Source organism: Bombus vosnesenskii, unplaced genomic scaffold (assembly GCF_011952255.1).
Source record: "Bombus vosnesenskii isolate JDL3184/JDL3185 unplaced genomic scaffold, Bvos_JDL3184-5_v1.1 scf7180000013295, whole genome shotgun sequence".
NCBI classification, from domain to species: Eukaryota; Metazoa; Arthropoda; class Insecta; order Hymenoptera; family Apidae; genus Bombus; species Bombus vosnesenskii.
In genome coordinates this window covers 319,999-337,393 of record NW_022882946.1, presented here as the reverse complement: position 1 = coordinate 337,393, position 17,395 = coordinate 319,999, and the positions used below count along the sequence as shown (strand labels likewise).

The 17,395-nt window shown below is 30.5% G+C and overlaps 5 protein-coding genes across 9 annotated transcripts; 2 read left to right on the top strand and 3 right to left on the bottom strand.

Annotated features, from left to right (window-relative positions):
* Window positions 1-59: 59 nt before the first annotated feature.
* On the bottom strand, window positions 60-1,206 carry LOC117233430 (coiled-coil domain-containing protein 134-like). The gene is made up of 3 exons (XM_033493747.1): window positions 986-1,206; window positions 554-763; window positions 60-450 (listed from the first exon to the last, which is right to left on the bottom strand). Exons 1-3 carry the CDS (start codon window positions 1,131-1,133, stop codon window positions 104-106), a joined length of 705 nt encoding a protein of 234 aa, XP_033349638.1. The 5' UTR covers window positions 1,134-1,206; the 3' UTR covers window positions 60-103.
* Window positions 1,207-1,364: 158 nt separating this feature from the next.
* On the top strand, window positions 1,365-3,520 carry LOC117233431 (protein YIPF6). Its single transcript, XM_033493748.1, has 7 exons — window positions 1,365-1,713; window positions 1,897-2,025; window positions 2,168-2,246; window positions 2,326-2,368; window positions 2,463-2,594; window positions 2,856-3,013; window positions 3,111-3,520. Exons 1-7 carry the CDS (start codon window positions 1,669-1,671, stop codon window positions 3,224-3,226), a joined length of 702 nt encoding a protein of 233 aa, XP_033349639.1. The 5' UTR covers window positions 1,365-1,668; the 3' UTR covers window positions 3,227-3,520.
* Window positions 3,521-3,768: 248 nt separating this feature from the next.
* Window positions 3,769-6,054, bottom strand: LOC117233428 (tetratricopeptide repeat protein 8). 2 transcript variants are annotated; one of them, XM_033493744.1, is made up of 9 exons: window positions 5,888-6,054; window positions 5,830-5,833; window positions 5,617-5,760; window positions 5,397-5,529; window positions 5,175-5,319; window positions 4,655-5,079; window positions 4,413-4,584; window positions 4,086-4,292; window positions 3,769-4,000 (listed from the first exon to the last, which is right to left on the bottom strand). In XM_033493744.1, exons 1-9 carry the CDS (start codon window positions 5,984-5,986, stop codon window positions 3,884-3,886), a joined length of 1,446 nt encoding a protein of 481 aa, XP_033349635.1. In that variant the 5' UTR covers window positions 5,987-6,054; the 3' UTR covers window positions 3,769-3,883. The 2 variants fall into 2 exon arrangements, with proteins under 2 accessions (XP_033349635.1, XP_033349634.1); XM_033493743.1 differs by lacking the exon at window positions 5,830-5,833 and having other exon boundaries at window positions 5,617-5,809.
* A 69-nt stretch (window positions 6,055-6,123) lies between these two features.
* LOC117233425 (WD repeat-containing protein on Y chromosome-like) lies at window positions 6,124-11,887 on the top strand. 4 transcript variants are annotated; one of them, XM_033493740.1, is made up of 19 exons: window positions 6,259-6,638; window positions 6,713-6,806; window positions 7,008-7,112; window positions 7,204-7,395; window positions 7,488-7,599; window positions 7,668-7,804; window positions 7,880-8,074; window positions 8,358-8,565; window positions 8,651-8,856; window positions 8,993-9,193; window positions 9,275-9,519; window positions 9,649-9,906; window positions 10,010-10,096; window positions 10,165-10,427; window positions 10,592-10,832; window positions 11,038-11,212; window positions 11,300-11,485; window positions 11,585-11,676; window positions 11,769-11,887. In XM_033493740.1, exons 1-19 carry the CDS (start codon window positions 6,610-6,612, stop codon window positions 11,791-11,793), a joined length of 3,051 nt encoding a protein of 1,016 aa, XP_033349631.1. In that variant the 5' UTR covers window positions 6,259-6,609; the 3' UTR covers window positions 11,794-11,887. The 4 variants fall into 4 exon arrangements, with proteins under 4 accessions (XP_033349630.1, XP_033349629.1, XP_033349631.1 ...); XM_033493738.1 differs by having other exon boundaries at window positions 6,257-6,638; window positions 11,300-11,676; XM_033493739.1 differs by lacking the exons at window positions 6,259-6,638; window positions 6,713-6,806 and adding an exon at window positions 6,124-6,220 and having other exon boundaries at window positions 11,300-11,676.
* A 223-nt stretch (window positions 11,888-12,110) lies between these two features.
* On the bottom strand, window positions 12,111-16,685 carry LOC117233426 (inner centromere protein-like). The gene is made up of 9 exons (XM_033493742.1): window positions 16,104-16,685; window positions 15,161-15,628; window positions 13,822-14,961; window positions 13,557-13,718; window positions 13,291-13,484; window positions 13,017-13,200; window positions 12,717-12,905; window positions 12,524-12,644; window positions 12,111-12,450 (listed from the first exon to the last, which is right to left on the bottom strand). Exons 2-9 carry the CDS (start codon window positions 15,617-15,619, stop codon window positions 12,257-12,259), a joined length of 2,643 nt encoding a protein of 880 aa, XP_033349633.1. The 5' UTR covers window positions 15,620-15,628; window positions 16,104-16,685; the 3' UTR covers window positions 12,111-12,256.
* Between the last annotated feature and the right edge of the window lie 710 nt (window positions 16,686-17,395).

The window sequence follows — 17,395 nt, the reverse complement described above, 5'->3', positions numbered from 1 at the left end:
GAAATCTATTGAATATTTACAAGGTACACAAGAATACATTTTTTTTTTTTTTTATTATCGTAAGTACATGTGTACGCGTATTATGAAAAAAATATAATTATATTCAAAACTCAACCTTGGTCATTTGTGGCCCCTTCTTCTGTTTTCCTTTTGTAGCCGATTTCTTTTTCTTTATCTTCCCGTTGTCTCCTTCTTGAGCCTCAGTAGGCTGCCAATAAGGATTGGAATATCCCTGTTCGCGTTTTATAACGTTTAATTCTTGAGATGCTAAATGAATTTTAACAATGGTTTCCGAATCTAACAAATATTTAGTACGATACGTAAAATTTAAGGACCAATTTATGATCGGATTCCATTTTTGTTGCGCTTTAAGTATACGGTGAGTAAAATGAGGAAAATGAAGAAGAATATCTCCAAAGAATGCCGTGTTTTCTAAGACAGTAGATATTGCTAAAAAAAAAAAAAAAAAAAAAAAAAAGTATATAATGTCTCTAATCATGTTAAAACTTATTTTCTTATAAAAAGAGGATTATATTAATAACAAAACAATTACCAGTTTGTATAGTAACATTTTGTGGCAATAATCTATTATCTGGATTGAAATCTTCATTTGCTATTAATGCCTTATTTACCTCGATCGCATCAATCATCTTTTCACCAATAACTAAAATCATCTTATACAAACGTTCGTAGTTACCTATTTTCTGAAGACGTTTAACGGCTTTAGCATGTTCCTTGCGTTGATGTTCAAATGATTTTTTGACTAATGATATTTCAGTTAAGACGATTCAATCAATATAATAATAAATAAGGATTTATTATTATCTATGGCATAGTATCTCTACATAGTTTTATATGTAATACATATTACAATAAACGACATATTGTATGTAGTATCGAAAGGATACAACTGCAATTATAAAAATGCCACAAATACGATATAATAAATGTCCAAATAAAGGCTAATTATATTTTGAGCGGATACATAATTCTTCGTAGATCTTAATTTGAGATGCATCGCTGTTTTGCAGCTTGCCGCTGATTTGGTGATCAACACCGAAGGAAATATACTGCGCATGCGCGGTACATGTCAACACTGACACGATTGCGACATAAAAGAGAATGCGTGGCATTTTGTCCAGCGAAAACTGCTTGATATATAAAATAATATATCGATAAAATACCTATGTATCAAGGTAAGGAATAGTTGTCAAATGTCCATGAACCTTGTGCTTTTTCAGAAAGAACTATACAATCTTGAACAAAATTCAATCGACAATGTGAAGCCGCAAGTTTACAAACGCGACATTGCAATAATGCTGCCATCTATTAAATTTCGTACATCGAATGTATCAATATTAGTGTCGACTTTTCCGCAAATGATCAAAAGATTTACGCTTGTATTATACTTACGTGAGGAATTTAAATTACGATGCATATGTGTCTTTTTAGATTTTCTTGTTAACCCTATCCATGAGAAGTGCTAAATCGTATTAGGAGATCTTTCTGTACGTACAACAGGGCAACGTTTAAGTCATTAAGAAAACATTAGATAGGGAAGATTGAATTCACGTTACATGTATATGGCACGATGATTTGATATGATATGAAGATATTTCCATTTAAAATCTTAATAATATATTTAATGATTTCATAATTTCGAATCTAATGTCGACAACAAATATGGCAGCGACAGATGATACAAAACTTGATGTAAGTATTTATGTTGGAAATGTAATGTTAAAGATGTCGTTTTATTTTTCATTAGGCGCGTTAATTTTTTATGATGGCAGTTTATATAATTAAAATTTTTCAGTAGAAGTATCGATAATAATATGTAAACATTTCAATGACAAATATAATATAATAGTATTAATATCAGATTTTAATTTGAAGTTTAAAGTTACAATGGAATATGCTGACCCTCAGAATATCGAAGGTGAGCTGACAGTAGGAGGCAAACAAAAATCAAATCTTGGAGAACCTGAATTTAATACTTTGGATGAACCAATCAGGGATACAATTGTAAGCCTATAAAATATTTTGTATGTATATATATACACACACACACACACACATATACATGTACATATTGTGTGTATATATATATAAGAAAATTATATTCCATTACATTGTATTGTATTTATTATATTATGTTACGTTGTAGCTCAGGGATGTCAGAGCAGTGGGCAGGAAATTTTATCATGTTTTATATCCCAAGGAGAAGAAATGCCTATTAAAGGAATGTATGTTACTAGAAGAATCTTAATATTATAAATCATGAATTATATATAGTAGTGTCTTATTTTTAATTTTTAATTCTAGGGGATCTTTGGGGACCACTAGTATTATGTACATTCATGGCAATGTAAGTTTAATATTTTTTATAATATTCTACATACTGCTGTTCTAATTACGATTATAAACCGTAGTACATTTAATACCAATTGTTGTTGTTTTAGGATATTACAAGGTTCTTCTGATACAGCAAATAATTTTAATGATGGGGGACCAGAGTTTGCAGAGGTTTTTGTAATCGTATGGATTGGATCTATGGTTGTTACATTAAACTCCAAATTATTAGGTGGTAACATGTAAGTAATTATACTGCATAGAGAAATTTAGTATCTGTTGTAATACTAATGATTGGGGTTAGGTAATGATAGTATACTGCATGACTTTTATGTGCGTGAATTTGTAGATCATTAAGAGACTTGTAACTCCTTATTATAAAACAGGGTTATTTTGTTTTAAAAAATCTGTTTTATAAATATAAAATGTTATAATAGAAGAACGAATGACATATGAAGTATGCATTTTATTTGCTAAAAGATATTTTAATATGTTTGTTATAGATCTTTTTTCCAAAGCATTTGTGTCTTAGGATATTGCTTATTGCCAACTGCCATTTCCCTAATTTTATGTAGAATCATATTAATGGCAGAACAGACTACTTTCTTATTTAGTCTAAGATTCGTAATTACCATGATTGGATTCATGTGGGCAACATATGGTTAGTATAATTTTATAGAGTTTTATATTGATGGACACTTGCATATCAAATTCTTACATTGATACATTCTTGTAAATATGATTTGTATATATTTTAGCATCCATGGCATTCCTTGGCGACAGTCAACCAGTAGGAAAGAAAGCTTTAGCTGTGTATCCAATATTTTTATTCTATTTTGTAATTTCCTGGTTGGTTATATCTCATACTACATAAAATAGATCGTAAGATGATGATAAGAAGACTGTACATTGTCCTATATTTGTGCACAAGAGAAGACAGAATTAAAAAATCGAGCAAATCTTGCTTACAGTGTACTTTGAAATTCGCTAAATTTAAGCATATGTCACGTGTTAAGAGTTGTAGATAAAACTTATTACCGTAGATGCGTATGTTATTTATTATTATACAGTTTAGAGAATCAGAACTTTGTATGTCAATTATAATTATACGTACGTATATAACATTAATGTAAGCATAAAATAACGAATAATACTTAAGTAAATTATTCGCAGATTGTTATATATTTATACATAAACTCGATAAACAAGAATAGGCAACAAGATGCAAAAAAAAAAGATGTTTACTTCATTCCTTTGAAACTCAAAATTATGTTCAGTGTCTATAATGTACAGTTTGAAAAAATATAATCATTGTCAACTGTTTTTATCACAAACGAACATTCCTATTAAAATATCTATTTACTTTTTAGTTATTTCAAAGTATCATAGAAATGAAACACAGTATCATATTATATAATTTGTATTTTTTACATATACATATTAGATAGGTAATATTAGTTGTAAGACTAGAATCAAACATTAATAAAATAATACATTTTACGTGATATAAATAAACTGTATATTTTTCTATTCACACGTGCGAGAAATACCTCTCTAATTTGTTTAGAAGAGTTCTGCTATCAGAATGATTAGGATATACACTTAACGACTTTTGTGTAGCAATGTAACTTGTTTGAAGATCTCCAACCTACGAAATTTTTAAAATAATAGTAGCATATGTATATATATATATAGAAACTTAATATAATATAATATACAATGGTAGATAGTACCTTGTAAGCTAAATAAGCACTATTAAAATGGGGCTCATAAATAAAGTTAGCAATGTTGGCAGCAGCATGAAAATATGTTCTCGCCGCTGTAATGTTTCCATTTCGTATTTGTATGACTCCGAAATTATTGTATGCTAAAGCGTGTCTATTGTCGCTAACAATAGCTAATTTTAAACATTCTTCCGCCATTGTTATGTCACCTACAGTCTGAAATTGAAATAATTGGTACCAAGTACTAAACTCTATATATAAAATCAAACATTTATCAAAGAGATAATTTCAACTGTTATCCAAAAAATTACATGTTATAAGAAATTATATACGTACAAGAGCAATGTGTGAAATGTTATACCATATGTCTGCCATATTTTCATCAGTAGAAAGACTAATTGCTCTTTCAAAACAAGATATAACATGATCATATTGCTGAGCATAAAAACAACATAATCCAAGGTTATTAAATAATTCAGCATTATATACTCCCATTTGTAACAATCGTCTACATGGAAAAGAACGTCGCAATTATATTTCTAATTATTTCTATTTATTATATCTACAACTGCATTTACCTATAATATCGTAAAGCTAATTCCGGTTGATCATTATAAAAATGATGTATTCCGATACTTGCTATTGCTTCTGTATGAGAAGCATCTTCCTGAGCAATTAATTTATAGTATTTTAACGACATACTCATATTATTCAGACCGTCGAATATACGTCCCATTTCAGTAAGAATATTGACATCGTTAGGAAAATACTCAAGACCTTTTTTACACGTATCTAAAGCCGTTAATGGTTGATCAAGTCTAACATAAACTCTGATTAGTCTCAAGATTACTTCAATAGTTTTAGAATCTTTTAACGCTGATTTAAATTGTTGTTCAGCGTCTCTGATTAATCCTAGACTATAATAACATTTTCCAAGTTGTACTTTCCACCACCAATCTTTATAATGACAAATTTGAGTTGCTTGCACTGCTAAATCTAGTGCCTGCATGTAGCATTGTAGCAGTTAATAGAATTATGGTGAACATTAATAATTCTTATTAATAATAAATATTGATTGATACATGTATGTTTACTCACATATCTAACATCATGTTCGTGATAATATATATACTCAAATAATGGTTTAGCAATACTTGGTTGACTAGAATATTTAGAAATATTTAATCGTGATAATTGTATAAAAGGTCCTCCTGGCTCTGTTAACATGGATGCTGTGCCTAATCTATATAATATATTTATTTTAATTTTGAATGTATAACAACTGAAAATGTTTAATTACAATGTAAATGATAGTTGTACCTAACGCTACGGCTAGAAATTGCAGTAATTGGTCTGGCTGTCATAGCTGTTCTGGGTGTTCTTAAAGTTTGCTCAATCGACTGAGACATAGCAGATTGAGTAGCTGGTCGCACAACACCACTAAGTGGTCTACCTATAAAACATATCATATTTTTATGTTACAATTACAACTTATTTCTATTTTACTACTTAAAATTATTTTTGCCTCTCAAGGACAAACCTGATTGAGTTTTGGGTCGAAGACATTGTCCCACGGAAGAAGTACCAGGAGTTTTTAAAGATGTTCCTGGTCTAGGCATAGAAGATATTGTATAATTATCTAATAGACTTTCAGCAATCCCTTCCTCTTCTCCTTCTATATCATCTACGTATACTTGTAATGTTAAGGCACGCATTTTTAAGACCCATATAGTCTATAATGAAAAATACATACGTTTCTATAGAGATGTATATCGCTATTTCACATATAAGTATGTTAAACATACTTATACCTGATCAAGAGGATTCTTTTGTAACAAATTTGTACATATTGTTGCGCAATCTTCATATTTTCCTTGATTGAATAAATTTAAAGCTTTAAATAAGTCCATGATTTAATGAATAGCTTAATAGAAAACGCTTTTAATATTTTGTATTAAAGTTTAAGAGAAAGGAGTAATATATTTTGAGCAAACCGTACCACGGTATTTAATCTATAAATATCTAGTTATGCGATAGAAATAAACGAATTTTACATGTACGAAGATATTGATTGTGCTGCTTATAACCCCGCGTATGGATGTGGGAATAAAGCAGCGTATACTTCTTCTATACTTTGTGTAAAAGTGCGTAGAATCGATGATAAATGTTATAAAAAAACAATTTAGTTTATTGACTTCGTATTATCATAAAATACGTTTGCAATAACAATTGTTATACGATTAAATAATATCATTTACTCTATTCATTCATACTAACAAAAGGGTTACTTCTGGAAATAAAAAGAAATTTTATTTCGATATACAAAAAATATCTTTTATATGCAAAAATGTTTTACTATATACAAAGAATAACAAAGTAGTATCTTATATATTTAGCTTGTTTCGTACATGTCAAAATTCGACAAAGAAAACAACGTATTTACTTGCTTTTTCATATTATTTTTATTCATATTATGTGTAACTTGTGATTGACATTATAATTAATATTATAAATTATACCTATAATTATAAAAATGGAATACTTTGATAATAATGACACGAGGTTAGTGTGCATCGGAAATACTTCGTAAAATTAATTTCTTGTTGTATTATACGTGTTCGCCTCCCTTATTTTAGCATCCAACAAGCTTTCGACGAGTTCTTTAAAACAAAAAGTATAGAAGAACAATGCACGGAAGAATCCTTGATGCAACTGCATGAAGTATTTTTGGTACTTTCGAATTAAGAAAAAGCTTAGATATTGTCTAAAAAATTGCAAAACAAATTAATGTTTAAGATACAACTAGTGTAATATGAATGATATTTCCAAATTTGATATCTCTAACATGTAGTTGAATAATTAGTATAATCATTCTTATCTTCTGTTATTAACAGAATATAATTAAAAAATTAACAGTCATATAACGTATAGGCTTCGCCAAATGAAGAAATGGATATAACCCGATTGTATGATGCGTTTGAAAATATATTGCACATTCAGATGCCACATAATGAATTCAAAATTCTGTTTAAAAAGGTAACAACGTAGATTTACTATTTCAATTAATCATTACGTGTCCATTAATTCTATACATATAATTTTATATGTTTGCATTTATTAATTTTAGATGAACTTAAAGAGAGATGGAAATATTACTTGGAATGAATTTATCTCGTATTTATTAGTAGAATTTCAGAGAAAAGATACCACATTACAATGGCAAATATTGAGACTTCCAATAACTGATATCCCCCAACTTTTGAAATCGCATCATCGTACAGCTATACACAAAATCATGTTTTGTCCTGAAGTCTTGCCCGTACGTGACATATCATATATCTTTTAATAACTATACTTATTTGACGATGATATACATATTATTACTTGTAATTTTTATGTGTATATCCATAGGATAGAACTACAAGCTTCCATAGAGGGTTTTATTTAACTGTGACTAAAGAGGGAATCATAAATTACTGGTCTTTAGATTTAGAATACGAACGGAGCGCGCAATCTGTAAATCGTTAGTAACGTTATATCCTACATTCTTTTATGTATATGCATTTGTTTCCGAAACTTCCATCTTTGCAGCGTGTTTAAAAGTTCAACACACTTTAATAACTGATATGATAGTAATGCCCGATATACAAGTAGTATGCACAAGTTCTACGGAGTGCGATTTAAGATTTTATGATACAGCGGCAAAGAAGTTTGATCTTCGAATAATGGTTAGTTATATTTTTTAAATAAACAGCAGTTTTTCTTTAAATGAACTCTTCGATATTAAAACCTTGTACGATTAGATATCAGGCTTGGAGTATGCAGTCATTTGTATGGATTATTATTTCAGTAAAAATATCAAAGAGGACTCGTATATTGTACTTGGAGATATGAGTGGATCTGTCAAAGTCATGTCTTTTAGTCCAATAGAGAGAGGACCATTTAAACAAGAACCTCAACGTGATAGTTTATTTATTCGCTATGAATCTGTTCTCAAGGTAAATAATTTATCTTCAGAAACTTGTGTCATCGCGTATGTTAAGTATGCGCAAGAACCAAAACTCACAAAAAATCACAGTCTACTCGATAATCGATATCGTCAAATATTTTTGGGATTTCGAAAGAAATTCTCGGTCGAACGTCTTCGAGTTCTCATACGTGATATACATGTAAAAGACGTCCTAGGACAGATAGATGTATCACTGGTTCTGCAATAATATCCTATATAAACTTGTGCTTCCTACATAAACATGTTTTAATACGTTGTAACATACATTATAGGGTGAACTGAAAGGATTGAAAATTGTAGAATTTAAGAATGTACATACAGATTGGGTGAAACAAGTAGCCTATTATGGAAGTTTAAGAGCTTTCATGTCCAGCAGTAGATGTTGTAATTGTTCTTTATTATTTAGTGATCTTACAGGAGCAAGGATTCAATACAAATTCAAAGTTAACATGGGAATATCTTGCTTCACCTTTTGTGAAGGTATTTTATCATAAACTTTCCCTCGCTTATTGACATATATGTATGATGTAAGTACATCGTACTTTTTAAAAATATATCTACTTAGAGGGTCAGTTATTAATAACCGGTGGACCAGATTGCATAGTTCGGGTTTGGAATCCTTTTGTGACTAGAAGAGCAAGTAGTACTTTCCAAGGTCATCGTGCACCTATTTGTGCCTTAGTTGTGCAAGATGCTGGTAAACGCGTGTACTCTCTTTCAAAAGATAGATGTATCAAAGTGTGGGATGTATTAACTCAATCTTGTATTCAGGTTTTAATAATAAGATATTTCATCAAACGATACTTTCCTCAATTAATGTTTCGCCTAAAGAAATAAAAAAGCATCAATTAAATAACAATATAAAATCTATGTATAATTAGAATTTAAGTCAAGTTATTTTATACAGACATACAATGGTCTTCCCAGCGAATTGGGTGAACATACATCAATGACTGCGGTGTATAATACATTGAATCGTAAAATGATCATTGCTAGCTCAATGATCGCAGTGATTCTTTGCGATCCTGAGGTCAACAAAGAAATATCTGATGGGTTTACACATACAAAATCTATCAGCAGTGTTTTATATAACCATCTCTACAAAGTGGTAATTTATACGCTTTGTATGATTTTCATTCTCTATATCTACAGAAATTAAAATATTCTACGAGATCATTTAAAAACTTAGGTAGTTACGACTGGATTAGATTCTTGTATAATAATTTGGGATCCGTGGCTTGGAAATCGTTTATTCTTAGTAACGCATGCACACAGTAGATTCCTATATGGTCAATTTCATGACATTGAAATTACCGCTGCTTGTTTCGATGAATCTGAACAATTACTAGTAACAGGCGCTCGTGATGGTACATTGAAAGTTTGGAATTTCAATACTGGTACTTGTTTGCGGAACATGGCTCTTGAAACTCAGTGGTACGTACTTACCTATTTTGTTATCTTCTATTACATATCAAGATTAAAAACAACATTTCTAATAATTGTCAAATTCTATTGATAATATTCGCAAATATATTTCTTATAAATCCGTTTGATTATGTACAGTGAAATAACCAGTTTAGTTTGGCTGGAAAATCGAATCTTATGTAGTAGTTGGAATCGTCAAGTCGTAGAATTTGCAACTTCTGACGCATATGTATATAAAAAGAATTGGGGAACAATACACACCGATGATATTCTTTGTTCGGCCATGTGGTATCCTCAGGTATTGGCCACGGCAACTTTTAATGGAGAAATAATACTTTGGAGACTAGAAACGGGTCAACCGTATCGAAAATATAAAGTTAACGAACCAATGTCAAGGTAAGATCTAGAATAATATGAGAAATGTTAAAATAATATAAAAATTACACTTCTAGAAATAACGTGCTGTAATAAACAATGTTAACTAATCAGTGTTATATAGATTTAGGATAAGATACCATAAAGATGAAATAACGTACAAAATAAAAAAACCTGAACAAGTTACGAAAGAATTCATTTCGAAACAGAGGTATTCCATGGTATTGCAATTGTGCTTTTTCTAAAACATATCTGAATCATAATGATAAATGTTTATAGTCAATATCCTACGGCTTCTGAACATCAAGAATCCGCATTGAATATTGCACGAATTGTTGCTGTTCGAGCTATGATATTTTTAAATGCTCGGCCGGTTAGGCCTGATGTTGGAACATTGTTAGTTTCTCTTGATTCAGGATATGTACAAGTGTGGACTCATCACCCTGCTGGTGGATTTCTACAAGCTTTCTCAGTTATTCATTCTATACGTGATTGTGCATTATCATTAGCAACTGATCCTAAAAATCATTTTCTTGTAACAGGTAAAAAAAAAGGAATGCATTTAATTTCTACAACATTATTTATTTATTATAAGATTACTTTTTGTATGTAACGTGATACTTCATTGCGACAAAATATTTAATATGAAAGGAAAGATAAAGCCAGAAAATATGATTGGAGAGTAAGTCCATTTAAAAAAATTTAGGACACAATGCTGGATACATTAAAGTTTGGTATCTCGCGAATTATTTGTTGCCAAATCCTCCTAAGATATCTATGCCCGTTTTACGGTTGGAATTTCCATTTCTATGGAAAAAGAAAGTTATTGGTAGGGCAAAGAGAGCTGTAAAGGATCAACCTTTACCACTTCTACTTTCATCTGTGCGTGGACATTTAAAATCTATTACGTCCGTCCAGATAATCCCAGATGCACGTATTGTCATTAGGTAATGAATGTTAATCTAGTGCTTATTACTTTACGAACTTTTAACTTAATTTTATATCTATATATATAACGTAATAACTATTAATTACTATTTGCTATTAATTACTCTTGAATTTACATACTCTCTTTTTAATCATTTTCTCTGAAACAATTATTTTTCCAATACATTTCATACAATCTATGCTATTCTTTCTGTTGATATTAAGTGGTAGTACAGACCATTCTGTACGCTTATGGACACTTGGTGGCCGTTATATTTCAACCTTCGGAACTTTCAAGCCTTGGTTACCAATTTTACCAACGATCCCAACATACCAATATTTTAAAGATTACAAACATCCAGCAGATATTAAAAGAGTCGCTAGTTCTACTACACTAAAAGTAATTAATTTTTCATATAATAAATTATTTATCACATTGGGAAGAAAGTTTGATTATTAAGTTGCACTTTTATGCAAACATGGAAAGATTCTCGAAGGAGGTGTGAGACAAGTAGAATCAGATTTTAAAAGTGACGAATTAAAAGCTTTAAAAGAAATGTCGAGACCTGAACACACTATGATCGATGGAAGAAGACTTACTATTGCTGTGATGGATAAATCGGTCTTAATGATCTTTGCGGATTACCCAATTTTAGACACCTCTTTACCATATGTAAATACTTTTACATTTAATGCCGTTTTGTTTATCACAACAGCAATTCGTCAAAATATGTTAAGCAATACATATAACTCAATGAGAATAACGTTACAGATACCTATATACACGCATTTGAAATTAAGGCCTTTGGAAATCATACAGACACCAAAATTACCAGCACTTCTACACGGACAAAAAGAATTAACGTAATTTGGCTCACTTATTATTATTCACTATTGATAATAATCTATATAAAATTAAATATATATTACTAACATTACTTGTTATAATCTTTTAGTAAAAGAACGCATTCACAATTATAAAATCACTGCATCCGCAAAAGAATGTAGGAGCAAACTATATATATATATATATTTTGATATATTTCACCAAAATAAAAGGTAATATCTCGTTAATATCGCATTGTAATAAATTTTTCTTGAAAAGAGAAAGAAAGGGACACAATAGTGATAATAATTCAAATCTAATAAAATTTACTTCTCATTAAAAAGTCGCACTTTACTTAGTAAAATTAAGAAGATACATATAAATAAGAAAAAATGGTAAAATTTGGTTAGTACAATAAAAATAATATATGTCTATGATCGTTCTAAAATATAAAAAGTGAAATAGTCTTACGTTCATTGATATGTCAAGAACACATACATATTTTAATGATAATTACAATGTAACGTCATTTCTATATTACATGCAAGGTATGACAACTATCCTTGCTCCAAGTCACAATATAAAATCAACAACATTCGGTTTAACAAATTATGCCTTTTATTCATTCTCCATCATGGAATAACGTGGTGGCGTCTTCCATATTGCACTGGACGTTCGTTGTAATCTACTCCTATCTATATTTTGAAACATTTGAGTTAGATCCGGTGTGCACTTTCTGCTACCAAAGAATTTATAGACTGCTCTCTCCGGAATATATCGTTGCATGGCAAGTTGATTTTTACGTATGTACGCTAAAATTGATAAAAAATCGAGTACTCTAGGCATTCTAATGTTTATTAACTCATTGAGTAAAACAATACTTACATTGTGCCCAATGTGGAATTGCGTGCTTTGGTTTGGATTCATCATCTGATTCGTCGTCGTCAGGTTCACTGTCCAAAACGTAAGCAGTTGGACCACCGTGCTGTTTGGAGCCATATTTCATCTAAAATATTGAATGAATAATAGCTTGTGCTTTTATAACAGAAGAATGCTTTGATATTGTTTGTAATGTTACAAGCATCTGATGCTTAGTTCTCATTGCTTCAGCTGCAGCTTGTTGTTGAGCTCTTAATTCAGCTTCTTTTCGCCTTTCAGCTTCCTGTTCTCGGCGTCTTTGTTCAGCTAATAGCCGCTCCGCTTCTTCTTGTTCTTGTAAACGTTGTAGGCGCTGTTGCTCTTCTTGCTTTCTTCTTTCTTCCTTTTCCTGCGAATTAATCCGACTGTAGCTTAATTTTCTATACTATATAAAAATCAATATCTTTTTCGCTATCCTTATTTCTGTACGCATTTGTCTTTTAGATTATCAATTTTATACCTGAGCACGTTGTAACTGAGCCAAACGTTTCTTCTCTATTTCTTCGCGTTGTCTTTCTTGCATTTGTTGTGCTAAACGTGCTTTTTCCTCTCTTTCTTTTTCAGCCTTTTGACGTTTTTCCATATCTTGCTTTTCTTTTGCCTCTCTGGCTAACTTATTTTTTAATTCTTTTTCTTGTCTTTTCCTTTATGTAAAATGTATTTTTCATATATTACTCAGTAATGTGTCTACTGATTTAAAATTAAATAAATTATATTGATTAATTCTATTTTACCTTTTTCTTTCTTCCGTTTGAAGTCTTAGCGCCTCTTCACGTTTTCTCTTCGCATCCTCGTCGTTCAATTTTCTTTTCTTTTCGTCTACTACTTTATCCAGTGAATTACGTTTACTGACTGACTTTGGAGCTTGGATTAAAGATTCCACCGATGTAATAATATTTGTACGCGTTGCACTTAAAGCCCTATTGTGCTAAAATTAAAATACTACCGTTTAAAAATCTTATAATATTAGATACTACTAATAGGAAGAAATGAATTTTACATTCATATTAGTTTGATTCGCTGGAGTATGAAGAACACGATTAACAGACATTGGCAACTGAGTTCTTATTTTGCTTAATGGGGTTGTCTTCTGTTGCTGTTTGTAGCTCATTTTCTCAACAGAAACTAGTTTATTAACCTTTTGTTCTAATTGTAATTTGTTCTAAAAATAAGATTGGAAACATAATTAAATTTGCAATCGATAAACAAAATTGACAAATATCTTGTTAACAAATCTTCCTTATAATAATTCTAATTCCAAATACCTCTTTATATTCATCGGCATCCTTATTCTGTTTTGCTAATGAAATTTTTTTGGCTTTTGCAAGCGACTTTCGTGCTAATTTTTGAACAACCGCTTTCTCTGTAACATTTGCATTTTCTGAAGCTTCTGTTTGTGCAGCAGCTCTAGTAGCACGTGTTTTTGTTCTGGTTACTCTAGTTGGTGCATCAATATGAACAGCAAGCTTTGGAGTGTTCATGCCTGCCTGTTCGAATGCCTCGACTCTTTTTTTCACAGATTCCTTGGCATATGGACTGAACAGAGCATTCGATTTATACGTGTTTCTTATTTCCTTTAATCCTGTAATTGTACTCTTTTCCTTCGAAGAAGGTTTTGTTGGAGTATTAAGTATTTCATCTTCGCTCGATGTCATGGATCTGTTCTGCCGTTTTTGTCGCTTTTTAATTTCTTGTTTCTTAACATTTCCTTTAGACTTTTTCACTTCAGGCGATGACTCATCTTCTGTGAGTAATTCATCGAACTCTTTGTTTGTCATCGCTTCTTTTACCTGCTGCATCTTTTCCTCCAAAGCTATCGACGATCGTGATGTAAATTTAGGTAATTTGGGAGACACAAATTCAGCCTTTGGTTCGACTGTTTTCTGTTCATTATTTTTGTCTATACTATTAGCCACGTTTTTATTAATTACTACTGTTTCGTTTAATTTTTTTGCTGATAAAGGCTCTAAAATTACGGTAGCGTTCATCATCTTCTGCGTATAAGTAGAATTGACGTTCATCGTCGAATTCATAATAGGAGTAGGTTTCTCAAGTGCGTCCTCGTACATTGAAGGTTCTTCAATATCATTTCCTGTTGGTGCAATTACTGTATCATCCATGATATTAGAATTTTTTCCCTTTGTGTTTTCACTCTGCGAAAAAGTTCTCTTTCTATTACTACTTCTTGTTGCCATCGAAGACTTTAACGGTTCGATCTTTTCTGGCTGCAATGCATCTTCTTTTATGGACAGATGGTCCTGTGAAGTACCTGTGTTCTTCTGTGGAATTGTTTCACTTAAAACACTCTGTTCTGTTTTACTATATTTTGTAGGGCCTTGCGTAGTTTCTTCATCAGAGCTACTTCTAGCACTTTTCTTTCTTTTAGATCGGCTTTCACGTTTCCTCTAAAAATTTAAAATACATTTAACAACGTTACAACAGAATTTATCTACACAATGTACATACATTAAACAATTAGATTTCAACATATTAATTAATCGATATCAAGCATTATTAGGTACTATATATATAAAGGTTAGTATTGATTAGTAACGTAAGATTTGGGGTAAGATTAAAAGTATTAAATTTCATCATAATACGAACATTTATATTACTGTCATCGTCAAGAGGTAACGGCCTTCGTAATTTTGTAGCAAGTGACATTGACTGCTGTTTTTTAATATTAGTTGCAGCCTTCCTTGAAGCCTCTCTTTTTGCTCTGCCAATTGTTGTCTCTACCACATCCTCAATTTTTGTATCTTTACTTTCTGTCTTATCATGTATTGCAATAGAATCTGATACTGTATTATCAATATTGATAATATCATTCTCGGGGATAGTCTCTATACGTTGAACACCTTTCTTCTTCAAAACTTTTGGCGTCTTTGTAATTAAAGGACCAGAGGCTGACTGTGGTATTTGAGCAATTAAACCACGTAAATAATCCAAAGTATCTTCAAGATTGTCGTTAATAGATTGTTTAACATCCAAGCAATAATTATGTATATTTGATATATCTTTGGTAATCATTGCTTTAATCCGATCCTTTGATCTAGTACCCATATTTAAAATCTACAAATAAATTCTTTATCAGCATTTAATATATACATTAAACTATACTTTTTTAATAACACATACTATAATTTAATATTATTGTTGAAATAATGACATATATAACAATTAATACAAACACATTGTGCTAACTTAAGCAATTAACTTAGAAGCATACGTAAATTATTAAAAAAAAAAAATTTATATGAAACAATAATAAAATAATGAAGTAACATTTAGAATAGAAACTAGTTTAACTACACATATATACCCTTTTAACAATTCCGTTCTTATCAATTTTATTAAATTTACAGTGAAGCTTACAATTACACTAATGTCAATGAATATTAACGTATATGTTTATTATTACATCAAATAAAAATGAAAGTACTGTAATGAAAAATACAATGTACTTTAACGGAAATAAAATAAGTAAATAAGTAAATATATTATCATATAGTATTAATTATTATAATATTTATTAATATTTACTTACCTTTTACGTTTGCATAAAAACTACAAAATTGTAAATATAAACTTTTACAACAAAGATAAGACAAGTCACAGAAATTAGTGTCTTCCAATGGCAAAATGCGTTAAACGAAGGGAAACGACAATCTCCATTTCGTGTCACGAGCGGGATTGTGGAAGTTTTGCCCCTCGAAAGTACATAACGACTTTTCAGTTTAATTTAAATCATTGCGTTTAACGCCATCTATTCTCCCGGGCGCACCATTTTTCTCTAGAATTTAAATCTCATCCGACGTAATTTAATTAGTCGAACAATTATCAATTTCTATAATTGTATCTTCACGTAAAATAATTTTCTGTTAGCGTCCGCGGTTATAAAGATCACGATCAAGTATTGAGATATTTATACAATGGTGTATCACTATAGAAAAACGTTTCTCGCAAAATCAACTTACAGTCTTAGTAAGGTTGTGAGATACAAAAACGACGTTATTCTAAGCAAACGTTACTTATACGCGATGGAGACGTGTTTGAAAACTATGAAAACAGTGTGATTCTATTGGAAAAAAAACTTTGTAGCGGCACATGAGCTAGAGGACAATGCAAATCATGTTGTTGTTTTGCCTCGGAGTATTAATATTGTTAGGATATATGTAGCGGCACACGAGCTAGAGGACAATTCAAATCATGTTGTTGTTTTGTCTCGGAGTATCAAGATCGTTAGGATACACGCAATGTAATAATAAATAAACTCCGGGCAAAACAATGTCGCTGCTACGTGCAACCGTCGAACAAAGACGAATTTGAATTTTCCGACACTCCCCCGACCAGTATAAATAAACGGTTTCCATAACTTAACACAATTATTTGTTTACTATATTTACAATTCGATTACTAGAAACTATATAATATGTTTTAAAATCGGTATTAAAGTTGTATAATGATAATACGTTTAATGAATTTTTTTTTGAAAGCTTTATTTATTATTAATGAGGCTGACTAAATTCCATATCTAAATCATTTTGTCAATTTCATTATTCATTATCACATCAAAGCATGTGTTTTTGTAAATCATATTATAACAATGTTTCCATATATGAATAAAAGCTTCACCGAAACTTTCTTATAGAAACGCGTACATTTCTTTTAATTGTGCTTATAAAAAAAAAGGTAAACTAAAAAGTAAACTTTTGGAAAAAATAGCAATTTCTTTAATATGTAAAATTTAGAATTTTATTGTTATTACGAATTAATATTTGTATAATTTACATTATTATTATTTATAATATAAGCCTACAAGCCACTATAAAAGTCTAT

Bases quoted from the DNA above. Each gene is read 5' to 3' on its own strand.
- LOC117233430 (XM_033493747.1), bottom strand. From the start codon at position 1,133: ATGCCACGCATTCTCTTTTATGTCGCAATCGTGTCAGTGTTGACATGT. The intron at 764-985 runs GTATCCGCTCAA...AAATATCATTAG, and splicing joins TAAGATCTACGAAGAATTAT to TCAAAAAATCATTTGAACAT. The intron at 451-553 runs GTAATTGTTTTG...TTTTTTTTTTAG, and splicing joins AAATGTTACTATACAAACTG to CAATATCTACTGTCTTAGAA.
- LOC117233426 (XM_033493742.1), bottom strand. From the start codon at position 15,619: ATGGGTACTAGATCAAAGGATCGGATTAAAGCAATGATTACCAAAGAT. The intron at 13,485-13,556 runs GTAAAATTCATT...TTTTAATTTTAG, and splicing joins CGAATCAAACTAATATGAAT to CACAATAGGGCTTTAAGTGC. The intron at 12,645-12,716 runs GTAACATTACAA...TCAATATTTTAG, and splicing joins GAACTAAGCATCAGATGCTT to ATGAAATATGGCTCCAAACA.
- LOC117233425 (XM_033493738.1), top strand. From the start codon at position 6,610: ATGGAATACTTTGATAATAATGACACGAG. The intron at 6,639-6,712 runs GTTAGTGTGCAT...CCCTTATTTTAG, and splicing joins TTTGATAATAATGACACGAG to CATCCAACAAGCTTTCGACG. The intron at 10,428-10,591 runs GTAAAAAAAAAG...AAAAAAATTTAG, and splicing joins AAATCATTTTCTTGTAACAG to GACACAATGCTGGATACATT.
- LOC117233431 (XM_033493748.1), top strand. From the start codon at position 1,669: ATGTCGACAACAAATATGGCAGCGACAGATGATACAAAACTTGAT. The intron at 2,026-2,167 runs GTAAGCCTATAA...GTTACGTTGTAG, and splicing joins AACCAATCAGGGATACAATT to CTCAGGGATGTCAGAGCAGT. The intron at 2,247-2,325 runs GTATGTTACTAG...TTTTAATTCTAG, and splicing joins GAAATGCCTATTAAAGGAAT to GGGATCTTTGGGGACCACTA.
- LOC117233428 (XM_033493743.1), bottom strand. From the start codon at position 5,986: ATGGACTTATTTAAAGCTTTAAATTTATTCAATCAAGGAAAATATGAA. The intron at 5,810-5,887 runs GTATAAGTATGT...TTTTCATTATAG, and splicing joins AAAAGAATCCTCTTGATCAG to ACTATATGGGTCTTAAAAAT. The intron at 5,080-5,174 runs GTGAGTAAACAT...TGCTACATGCAG, and splicing joins ACGAACATGATGTTAGATAT to GCACTAGATTTAGCAGTGCA.